Consider the following 12,912-nt stretch of genomic DNA (forward strand, 5'->3'; position numbering starts at 1 on the left):
TCACAACGGTCCACTTGCAAGTGCTCATCCAGGACGTTACCTGATACGAGACTCTGTGTGTGTGTGTGTGTGTGTGTGTGTGTGTGTGTGTGTGTGTGTGTGTGTGTGTGTGTGTGTGTGTGTGTGTGTGTGTGTGTGTGTGTGTGTGTGTGTGTGTTGTATATATATGTGTATATATGTGTATATATGTATATATATATATATATATGTATATATATATATATATATATATATATATATATATATATATATATATATATATTGTTATGGTTGTGGAGGTCGATGGAGGAATTTAATGGGAAAGTTAGGATAGAATAGACTTGTTTGGTCCGTGGACGTGTAGGAGACATCACAATGTAAATTAAGGAGGGAAACTGTGAGCTTAAGTGTGACGTGTCACCACACGGGGGTGTTGTGGTGTTAATTACATAAGGATTAAGAATAAGTTCCCCCAAGATGTGATTGCCCCCCTGTAACCTATTCCGACGTTTTTGCATTTACAAGCGAGCCAGGTGTGCTGAGCAGGCAGAAGCCCCGCCTCCAAGGGTGACGGCGGGTGAAGTCATGCTCCGAAGCTGACGATTGATGGGCATGACGTCATAAGCTAGCCAAACGTGCTAAGCGGGCAGAGGCCCCGCCTCCCTGGGTTTCGTGTGAGCAAGCCACGCCCCGGAGGAGGAAACGGGATCGGTGCGACGTGAGACATAATTGAGAGACAGAGGGAGCACATGCATGAGGTCAGTGTGAAGAGGAGTTGAGTGCAGAGTAAAGGACGCACACGGTCGAGAGAAAACATAGCTAGGAGATGGCCTGTAATAACAGGGCTTTACGGTTGGCTTTCCTTCGACGCATGAAGATGATGACACAATTCTTGTATTCATGCTGAGGTGATTTTTGGTTCCTGTGCTGAGGCAAGACGCTGGCCTTTGGCTCTTGGTTGGGCTGTTAGGAACGGACACCGAGCCTCGTTTATGTCAAATAGTGGGTCAGTGAGGACGATCGACACACAAAGCAGCTGCACAGGGTCTCTGAGCCTTGGTGTTGAATACTGCTCAGGAATTGCCTGACAAACGTTCCCGCTGTGAGAGAGACTTGGCGCCATTTTGGGCACGTCAACACGTGCAAATTGAAGCGCCGTGACTCGAAGTTCCACAAAGACCATCTCTGGATGAAGCGAAGTGCCAGAATAAAGGGAGGATTTGTTTTGCTTTTGATTTTGTTCCCCCTTGTCTGTATTTAAATCTGTGTCGAGGCGCCTCGATTTAGACGCGAGGATGAATTTACCTCACGTATGATAATATTCCGATGATTGTTTTTTTGTAAATATTTGTCTATTTTCATTCAATGCATTTATTTTAAGTAGCTGTATCTGTGTATTTGTTGTGGGGTATTATATATATACTAGTACGTGCCCATACATGCGTGGACGTACGTGCGTGGCCGTACGTGCAAAACAAAACCCAAAAAACTTTCAAACCGCGTACCAGAAACAACAACCACACAGGCCGTTCTTTCGCTCTCGTAAACGACGACTGGATTGGGGCATTGTGTGTATCTATAAATGCGCATAAGAAATCGAGAAATTATTAGAATACAGTAAGTCATCACCAGCCGGAAGTAGTGCGTGCCCGTACGGAATGTTCAAATGCATTCCACGAATTATCGCTTTCATTGAAGTAACAACTGCTGTGATACTTACACACATAGAGTTAATTAAAATCCAAAATAAAATCAAGTTTACCTCCCTGTCTTTACTAGCCATGACATTCGCTGCCATTTGCCATTGCCACTCCTACGCCACGGTAACGAAGGCGCCCTTTCCCCATCGGCTACGTCTACGCAGCAACGTGTCCTGTCACTAAGAAACACAAAAACAATAACAAGCACACACACGTGCTCAACCTCACACATACAACACCAGATCACATGTAAATAAAAGCAAAAAAGAGCAGAGCACCCCTTCAATGATGTGATTTGACGTTTGTTTTTGCTTTTTCAAAATAACATTTAAAAAACAAATAGAAAGCACTCCTCCTTTTTACCTCAAGCACCAGCACGTGACCGGAAATGAGTGGTTGTATCGAAATAAAAACCGGACACGTGCCAAGGCCTGGGGTCTATTGTGCCTGATGAAGCTGGCTGTGAAGCCGGTGAAACGTTTCCCTGAGACCAGATCTGAACTCGCTTTTTTGCTCAAATTAGCGGAGACTGTCACGTTTTTACTTTTGGCTGGAAGTGCCTTCTTCATATATATATATATATATATATATATATATATATATATATATATATATATATATATATATATATATATATATATATATGTGACCCTCCAGCACAAAACCAGTCGGAAGTCGCAAAAATTCAATATTGGGTTTATTTGAAAGCCCATAAAATAAGAGTCACAACAGTGTGTCATACATGGTGGTCCGTCACAAACTGACCGAGATATTTTCTACGTTTTTTCTCCAAGCCCTACGATGCCGCCCAAACGCCCTGCACCTTCTCAGGCTTCTGGAAAGGAACAGAAGCGCCAGCGGAAGGTCCTGATTAGGACCAAAAAGAAGGTTAAGGTGCTCGATATGCTTCGGGAAGGAAAAAGGTTTGCTGCGGTTGGACGAGCACTGCCAAACCAACCAGACCAGACGAGTCGATCTCCGGCACCTCAAACACGATCACTGCCAAGCCGACCAGACCAGATGAGTCGATCTCCGACACCTCAAACCCGATCACTGCCAAGGCGACCAGACCAGACGAGTCGATCTCTGGAACCTCGAACCCGATCACTGCCAAGCCGACCAGACCAGACGAGTCGATCTTTTTTTTGGGGGGGGAGGCATCCATTCATCACGGATTTTCACTTCTCGTTGGGGGGGGGGTTGGAACGTAACCCCCGCGATAAACGGGGGATGACTGTGTGTGTGTGTGTGTGTGTGTGTGTGTGTGTGTGTGTGTGTGTGTGTGTGTGTGTGTGTGTGTGTGTATGTATATATATATATATATATATATATATATATATATATATATATATATATATATATATATTAGACTTTCTGTGGTATCAAGGTAAGGCAGGTGTGGCAGCTCAGAGGGGAGAGCAGTACTTCTTCAAGCTGTGGATAATATGAAGGCATTGTGGGTAGATACAAGTTCAGGTGTGCCAAGGAAAGCCTTGACATGACTCAGGATGCCCAGTCGGCGACTGGCTTTGCTGCTTAACTTAGATTTGTCATTTGCCCAAGAGTTTTAGTGACTGCACTTCTTCGAGAGGATTCAGGTCAGGTATGGGAGCATGTGCCAGAACAGCGCGTCTTGCGTCCACTTTCCGCCGGTACTCCAGGGGCCTCCGTCTGGCCATCCCCCAGGCAGATGCCAGGCCCATCCCCATCTCCTTGAGATGATGGTCAACCTGCTGCAACCATGAGGCACGTGGTCGGCCCACTGGCCTCCTCCACTCATGAGACTCCCTCGCTGAGAGAATCTGGTGAGCAGGATCAGCGTCAGGAAAATGAGCCACATGTCCATACAGCCGAAACTGACGCTCACGGACTATGCAGGTAACAAATCTCATCCAAGTCTCTCTCAACAACCGCTCGTTGGACACAAAATCCGACCAGCGACAGCCAAGGATTCTCCGAAGAGACCTGGTACCAAAGGAATTAAGTCTCCGTCTCAGATCCTTGGTCAGAGTCAAAGTCTCGCACCCATAGAGCAAGACTGGAAGTACCAAGGACCTGAAGACTCGGACTTTCGTCCTCCCGCACAGGTACCGGCAGCGCCACACCCCATGATCCAGTGAATCCATGACTCCCCAGGCCCGACCCAGACGTCTATTGACCTCTGACTCGCAGCTAGCAGAGACATGAATATCACTGCCAAGGTAAGTGAATCTCTCCACGACCTCAACATCCTCACCACAAACAGACACAGACAGGACAACAGCATCCAAGATGTCACCAAAAGCCTGGATCTTAGTTTTGACCCAAGAAACCCGTAATCCCAACGGCTCCGACTCCTCATTCAGCACCTCGAGGGCCCCCAAGAGGAAGTCTAAAGTCTCCGCAAAGATGACTGCATCATCTGCAAAATCAAGGTCCGAGATCTTGACATTCCCAAACGATGCACCGCAACTTGATCTCTCCGACATCCTCCCTAAAATCCAGTCCATACAAGTGCTGAAAAGTGTGGGGGCAAGTACATATCCCTGACGAACTCCAGTAACAACTGGAAATAAGTCAGAGATGGTACCACCACACTTCACAGCACTCTCAGTACCAGAGTAGAGTTCAGACATCAGATCGATCAGTTTTGGTGGCACCCCACGAAGACCAAGAATCCTCCAGAGGACATCCCGATTCACTGAATCGAACACTTTACAGAGATCAACATAGGCTGCAAGCAGCCTCTGCCGAAACTCTCGTCTGCGTTCGGTGAGGACACGAAGTGCAAGGATACGGTCAATCGTTGACTTCTTTGGTGTAAAGCCTGACTGCTCTGGACGCTGGTGCTCAAGCAGATGGTGGCGAACCCTATAAAGAATTATCCGAGCAAAGACCTTGCCCGGCACTGAGAGCAGCGTCACTCCTCGGTAGTTGTTGCAGTCTTGGCGATCACCCTTCCCTTTCCAGAGAGGGACAACAAGGCCCCTCTTCCAGTCAGTTGGGATGATGCCTGTGTTCCAGGCAGAGCACAAAACTGCATGCAACGACACGAGTGCAGCATTTCCACCAGCCTTGAGAAGTTCGGCATGGATGCCACAGATCCCTGGAGCTTTGCCCCGTTTCAACAGGTTCACCGCAGCCCGTGTTTCCACAAGCGAAGGTGGACCACAGTTGATTCGAAGGTCAGCAACAGGGATTGTAACACCCTTGACGTCCAACTCGACAGCTGGGGGATCAGCCTGGTACAACCGCTCAAAGTAACCGGCCCAGCGGGCCTTCACTTCAGACTCCTCTGTCAAGAGCCTACCACTCTCTGCTCGAACTGCAATGCTCCGAGGGATGGCCTTGGATGAACGTAATGCGTGAATTCCCCTGTAAGCGGGACGAGAATCACCTGTCCACAGGTGATGCTCTACCCCCTCACAGATTCCTCGCACATAGGCCTCCTTGTCCACCCTCAGTGCACCTACAGTTTTACACCTCAGCTCCCTGAACAGCTCAGCTCTGCCATTCAGCCTGGCCCTGCGACTCTGGTCAATGGTATCCAGTGTCCCTTGAGAGACAAAATTCTTCTTTGCCCTGCGGTGAGCTCCAAGGCATCCACCGGCAACATCAAGGACGGTGGTCTTGAAGGCGCTCCACAACTCTTCAGGACCCCCCAAAGCACCCAGACCCCCCAAGTGTCCACTCAGCCTGTTCGCAAACTCCTCAGCTACTCTCTCATCCCTGAGCTTGGCAACATCCAGCCTAGACTGGGATGGTACCATTCTCCAGGATTTAAGGTGCAGCTTTAGAGTTGCTACAACAAGCCTGTGGTCAGTATTGAGGAACTGAGCACTCCGGTAGACCCTGCAGTTCTGGATCATCCTCCAAGGACCGTCAATGAGGACATGGTCAATCTCCTTTGCCACACCGCCAGCGTTGGAATACCAAGTCCAGCGATGAGCTTGTGGGCGCTGAAACCATGAACCAGCCACCCTAAGTCCATGACTTCTTGCAAAGTCAAGGAACTTAGTGCTATTCTGGTTCATAGTTCCTGACCCATGGGGACCAACACACACCTCATAACCATCCCTATCAGTTCCAGTCGATGCATTGAAATCCCCCAAGACTAGAAGTGTATCTCGTCTGGGGCACTGATCAACCACAGACTCGAGTGTGGCGTAGAATGTGTCCTTCACGGTGAGATCACTCGCCTCAGTCGGAGCATAAACAGAGACCAGGGAAATGACACCTAAGGAGTGACGAATCCTTAATCTCATAATACGCTCGTTGACCAGTGTTACCTCAATTATCATTGGGGTCAGCTTATTGGACACAGCTACAGCAACTCCTTGGGTATGGTAACCATCAAAGCGACCAGACCAATAGTAGGTGTAACCACCCACCATTATCTCGCCGCAATCCGGTCTCCGAACCTCAGAGAGAGCTGCAATCCCGATGTCCAAACGCTTGAGCTCAGATGATAACAGAGACAGGTGATCATCCTCTCTTAGGGATAGGACATTCCAGGCACCCACCCGAAGGGACCGCCTCAGGTTAACCCAAGGAGACCGCCGTCTGGTGGACGACACCTCAGCACCACTCCGACACACTCTCCCGCAATCTGACCCAGGGATGTTACCCCGTGGTTTCCCTCCTATCATCAAAGATTGGGGTCCTGAAGGCTTTGCCCCAATCCCGTCATCCGGTGAGCTGCCCTGCGAAGGGAAGCTGCACAGGAGGTACTCCCACGGAGTGGTTTTTCAGATTTTTTTGCGTTTTTGCGTTTTGCGGAATGAAGGGTTTTACGGTGGCTGGAGTGCAAGTCCTTTTTTTTTTTTTTTTTTTTTTTTTTTTTGTATACCTTGGTCGAGGCGGCTCGTATGAGAGCTAACACACAACTCACAGCAAGGAGGCATGAGACAAGAGGGGCGGGAGTGGAAGGGACAAAACAGTGGGGAACAGACACATTAGGTGAACTGTGGAAGGGAGAGGGATGGGGATGGGACGGGGAGCATGGCGAAGAGAAGATGGACATTTCAGGTACTTTCAGGAAGGAAAGTAGGAGAAATGAAGGAAGTGGGCTTGGGTGGATTATCGGGGGTAGAAAAGATCGAGGATTTGGATGGGGGAAGATAAGAGGTGGTGGTGAACAGCTGTTTTGAAAGCCTGGAGGGAAGAATGGGAAAGAATAGAGTGAGGAAGTTTATTCCAAAGGCGGGAAAAAAGAGGAATGAAAGAGTGAAGATGAGCAGTGATTCGTGATTTTGGTAGTTTTACCAGAAGGGGGTTGTTTGCGGACCTTGAGCGCCCTGTGGAAATGTGGTGGGGACAAATCGCAGAGAGAGCAGGGGGGCAAGGCTGGAGAGGAGTCGGTAGAAGACAGAAAGACCACCGACCAACCTGCGGTGATTGAGTGAGAGGCCCAAAGACTCAGCTTCATTGCGGGAGATGCCGATGATCTTAAATGCCCTGGTTTCGACAGCGTGAAGCCGAGAAAGGTGGGAGGCAGGAGCACCAGCCCAGAGGGGAGAGCAGTACTCCATCAGGCTACGGATAAAAACTTTGTAAGTGGTCAGGAGCTCAAGAGGGCCGAGGAAGGACTTAGCACGACGGAGGATTCCCAGTCGGCGACTGGCTTTTGAGGCGAGGTTGGAAATGTGACTTTCCCAGGAAAGGTCATGGCAGATAGTGAGACCTAGAAGCTTGAAAGAAAAGACTTCTTCCAGAGGATTGTTGAGAAAGTGGATGGGGGGGTTTTGTAAACGGTCCTTTTGAAGAGACATAGTGAGAGTGTGAGATTTGTCTGGATTGAAAGACATGTTCCACGTGTTGGACCAGTTTGTGATTTTATCCAGATCTGCAGTGAGTGAAGAAGCTGCTGCTTGCTGGTCTGAGGGATGACAGATGGTACGGCAGAGGGTGGAGTCGTCGGCAAAGAGAAATAGAGGATTTTCCAGAGAGTCCGAGAGATCATTGATGAAAACCAGAAAAAGAACAGGGCCCAGAACGCTACCTTGAGGAACTCCAGCCTGCACAGGAAGTCCTGCCATTAACCTCCTAATAAGAAGTAACCCAACTGCAGGAGGACGTCCGCAGACACAGTTGCGCACTAGATATGGATGGCCGTTGGCTCACAAGGAGCTCCTCCGCCCTTTGACAGGTTTTGTTTTTAATCCTGCTGGGTGTCCATATCCAAACACCTTCCTCACCAGAAAACCTGGTGGGGGAGACGGTTTAGTCGCCGACAACCCGACCATGGAACAGGTTAGTACAGGTTTACACGGTACCTGTAGCAGGTCACAGATCCAACCTGACCTGACCTGAGAGGATTGTCAAGGAAGTAAATTGGAGGGTTCACCAGATGGTCTTTTTGGAGAGACAGAGTGAGGGTTTGGAATTTTTCAAGATTGAAAGACAGAATCACGAGCTGATTAAACACTTGGAATATGTCACAGTGTGCAGAGAGGGAAGATGTTGCTACCCACCGAAATGAAGGGTGAAGGATGTTATGGCAGAGGGTGGAGTCATTAGGAAAGAGAGGAAGAGGATTTTCTGGAGAATCAGAAAAAATGTTGATATACTTGGTTTGACTTTAGATACTTTGTCTGACAGAAAATGACCTCTGTTTTTTTTTTAATTTCATGATTTTCATGTTTTTACCTGCCATGATCAAAATGTTCCTTGCATTTCAGGTTGGAAAGTACAATTGTGTTTCTGATGAGAGAGTATGCAGAAAACTCTATGTGCAGCAGCCATGTGTTGCAGTATTCAAAGGTGAAGGGCTGAATGCATTCGAGATTCATCATGGTAAGATAAATTACCTATGTGCGTATGTTGTTTTTTTCTGTGATGTCACTAAGGCCTAAGTCACATTTGCTCTACCACGAGGATACGGCATTTGCTCTACCCCCTGCAGTCGCCTTGCGGGCACCTTGAGGCTACCTTGCGTCTGCCTTGAAAATTATATGGCCGCCGCAGGGCCCCCTTAAGTTCACCGTGCGACATCAAATCAGACCGTACGGCAACCCCACGTTTTCGGTCTCCACAATTTCTAAGACCTAAGGCCTAAGTCATATTTGCTCTACGGCGAGGATACGGCGGCCGTACGCCTTCTGAATTGACAGAAACGTGTGGCGGCCGCAGAGTTTCTGAGGTGGCCTCAGGGTGGCCCTACGCCGTATGGCTATATTTTACAGGCCGTAAGGTCACCGTGGAATTATAACGCGGAGTTATAACTTTTTTTCATTTCTACGTTCGCCGTAGCAATTCGACAAGCCGAAAAAAAAACTGGTAAAAAAAAAAAAATTAAAAAAATTAACCCATTCGTTATCGTCCGTCTGGCCACGTGTTCACCTTAGGGGCCCCTGCGGTCGCCTTGCGGGCACCTTGCGTCTGCCTTTAAAATTCTATGGCCGCCGCAGGAACACCCTAAGGTCACCGTGCGACATCAAATCAAAGACCGTACGGCAACCCCACGTTTTCGGTCTCCACAATTTATAAATACGCTGTGCAGCTCCCCGAAAAATAAAAACATATGTGACTGCTCCATTGTGTCACCGTGGAAATACTGCGGCCACCGTATAATTTCTAGTAGCCGTAGATTTTGGAGACCCCATGGCCGCCATGGCAAATGTGACTTCAGCCTAAATACGCCGTGCGGCTCCCCGAAAAATAAAAACATATGTGACTGCTCCATTGTGTGACCGTGGAAATACTGCGGCCACCGTATAATTTCTAGTAGCCGTAGATTTTGGAGACCCCATGGCCGCCATGGCAAATGTGACTTCAGCCTAAATACGCCATGCGGCTCCCCGAAAAATAAAAACATATGTGACTGCTCCATTGTGTGACCGTGGAAATACTGCAGCCACCGTATAATTGCTTGTGGCCATAGATTTTGGAGACCCCATGGCCGCCATGGCAAATGTGACCTAGGCCTTATGCTCAACATACAATTGAGATTTCCATTTAATTCTATTCAGTTGCAGATGAAGGTTATTATTTTTGGCCTCATTCACTTATGAGTATGCATTGTGATAACTTGCAAGTTTGGGTTTTCTCAGTATTTTTCTTGTCATGGATTTGCCATTAGATTGACTGCCAGGAGCTGCGGTATATCATAAGCTGGTAGGGATTCTAATGGTACTCATATTCCCAAATACAAAAGTAATATCCTCCTGGCTAATGAAAAAAGTATATGTTGTAAAAATTTAGTGCCAATTAAACGATCACATGGAGAGCTAAAGCTAATTTCCAGTGTTTAATCGGCGTTCACATATCTAATCGGTGTCTCTAATCATCCTTTCCCACAGGTACTATCTGTCTAATTGGGAACATAATGGCTGGTGGCTTATCATGAATATTCATGAGCTGTGCAAGCAAGTCATTTCTTTGCCTGGAGTCAGCAACCTGTCTGGCATTGCATTAGTACTTGTAGTTTCCGCTTTACTCCACCTCCTGTAAAATACTTTTCTTTCGTTTTTTTATGAGAATAATTCGTCATAATTTTGCAATAAGTGATAAGATCGCTTGAAGATAGTTAGGAGCATCTTAATATCGATTTTTGGAAGTCGAATTGGTGAAGATTTCAGTTGAATGACCGCCCCTCTAGAAAGCATGGACATGACTGCTGCATGTAAAATGTGCAATGTAACAGCAAGGAGACTGTTCTTGCGTGTGGCAGCTTGGCTTCAGGGTAACTATCATTTCTTGGAAGCACGGCTGTGCTACTGATGCTGTGCCTCTCTACCAATACACTGGTACTCATTTTGCCGACCTCGGAAGGATGACTGGCTGATTCGACCCCACCTGGTGTAAATTCAGCAGCCAACGGGGCTCAAACTCAGGACCCCTGAGATCCTAACACAACCACCCTAATCATGAAGCCAACACCAGGCTTAGCAAGGACACTGCAAAGGGGTTTTAAAAAGAGATCAGTGTCTCTGCTAAGGACTAAATGTTTGGTTAATTGGATCACTTTTTTGTGACATTTGCTGATTTTGAAATGTATTTCTGTTTTAACCACACCATGCATTTGATGTTGGTAGTGAAAGAAAAGCATTAAAGGATTGTTGTGTCCAATATTATTATTTAATGTAGAATCTTTTTTTTCAGTTGTGAAAAGAAAAATAGTTGATTAAAAAGAAAGTAGTTTGGTTAAACTTTAAAAAAACTAGTGAGATAAAATAACATTCCAGGAGAATCATTGAGCTGTCTTTCCAGTCTTGTTCCTAAAATATATAAACTGCCTCTCCTATGCTCGGGAAAACCATCTCTCCCTTTTTATCTGATTACGCCACATTATTTTGTACACTGCATATTTTACAGATCACTCTTCTTCTATTGACAAACAGACAGAAATCCTGGCATTTGTTACATGCTCACAATGTCACTTGGAAGGACTGTCAAGCAACCCAGCTACTTCTTTCAAAGGTCAGCCACTGGAAGAGGTTCAGTCTCTTAAAGTTCTCAGCCTCGCTCGTAGCCACGACCTTTCCTGGCCTGACCACATCGCAAAGCTGGCATCCAAAGCCATTCACAGACCAGGCATCCATGGTCGTTCCAAGCCTTTCCCTGAAAATGCTGAACTACTCACGGTCTATAAGGCCCCTTATTATTCATTCAATCAAGCAGTGCTCTCCTCTATTGGCTGGCACAACAGCATCGCATCCATATCTCCTGGAGTCTGTAGAATCAAAATCTGTCAAAATTCTTGGATTCTCTCATGACGGGGCATAAGTACAAAAGATCTGTTGCCTTCACATCGCAGGCAGTTTTGGTGGTCACTTTGTGTTTTATTTTATTATATTGCTTTTCCTCCAGCCACTGTTGCTTCGTGCACACATCAAGTCTTTTGTTCCTCTTTTCTCCCGTTTATTGAGCTGCGTTCCTGAGGCTATGGAATCCCACTCTTCCCTCCAAGGCTTCAGTAGGTGGGCACTGCCCATTTCTGCCCACAACCTTTTCTACCGTAATTAACCCTAACGCACTGAACCCCACCATCTTCTTTCAGGGTACTGTCTCCGATGTATTCTCTCCCTCTCCTCTCTCTTCCTGTTCATCCATTTCCTTGCAGATTGTGTACAACCATTGCTCCATTGTCAGCATGTTTCCTTTTTAACCTTTTGTCACCTCACTCTCCTATGAGGATCAGTCTTGGATACAAAAAAATTATTTTGGGTAAGAGGTAGAAAACTGTCAAAATGGTTAACAAACCGAGGGCCATTATTCGGGGTTTGCAACGACAACAAACTCACAATCCTTCGTGTCGTATACATGGTATATACAGATCCCAGTAAATCCTCCTCATCAGGGGTGAGATTTCTGGTTCGGGGATTTTTCCACTTTCCGTTTAGAGATTTCTCCACATGTTGGACGAATCTGCAGCTACTGCTTCCACCTAATCAAAGCTAAGATTTCCGAACTGGATCCGTCGTATTTATCCGTTATATTTTTGTTCCTGTGTTGCAGTATGTGTTTTCATCCAATTTTCTGTGTTAAATTGCACCTTGTGCTGTTTCCGTGTTTTGAATTTGTTTCCATGTTGTTCAAGGCCTACTGCTGGGATAGCCGCCGTTGCATAGTCAAATATTGTACTTTATACCTCCTCAACATTATCCTATTTCCCCTCCTCACTTCAACAAAAATGACTATTATTCACTCCGCAACAATCTCATTCTCCTTAAATTTCCTTCTGCTCCTGCACTCCTGCTCTCTGTTCTTTATTTCTCCCTTTTTTTCAATATCTCCAAACTGAAGCTTCTTTGAATGTAAACACTTCTTCCTTCATTTAAAAACATTTTAAAACTCTTCACTTTCTTCATTTCTACATCAGCAATTGCCCACATAATTCTTCTTCTTCATCACATTTTATTCTTCTTCTTTTTCGTCTTCATCTTCATCTTCATAGATTATTTTCCAAAACTTTTTCAGCTAAGCACTTGGTCCACCAACCCTCCTCCCACAACCGACAGCACCACCGTTCTCCACGCCCTCAATAAAATTGTTACCACCTATCTCATGATCCTCATGTCCATTTGACCAGTTTGGGAATCTTGAGAAGTCCAATTTGCAATTTGCAAAACTTCACGTTTGCAAAACAAAAAAAACCTTCACGTCCTTTAATGGTGTCCTTTGTACTGATCTTACACTTCCCAACCATTTGGAGAATCAAGCTGTTAGGAAAACCAAGGAGAACCATTGGTTGCAATTTCCCCTCCTCTCCCACCTCTTGTCTTAATGTGTGGTACCATCCTCTGAACAGTGG

General features: G+C 46.4%; 1 protein-coding gene across 2 annotated transcripts in view; it reads left to right on the forward strand.

Annotated features, from left to right (window-relative positions):
- DNAJC10 (DnaJ heat shock protein family (Hsp40) member C10) overlaps positions 1-12,912 on the forward strand; it is a 235,117-nt gene that overhangs the window by 66,184 nt on the left and 156,021 nt on the right. For both annotated transcript variants that reach the window (XM_085872233.1, XM_085872232.1), the window contains exon 13: positions 8,339-8,453. In XM_085872233.1, coding sequence (XP_085728359.1) covers positions 8,339-8,453 — 115 coding nt within the window. The remainder of the gene's footprint in view (positions 1-8,338; positions 8,454-12,912) is intronic.

This window comes from Eptatretus burgeri, chromosome 3 (assembly GCF_056783735.1).
Source record: "Eptatretus burgeri isolate ZD-2024b chromosome 3, Ebu_testis_v1, whole genome shotgun sequence".
NCBI lineage: Eukaryota > Metazoa > Chordata > Myxini > Myxiniformes > Myxinidae > Eptatretus > Eptatretus burgeri.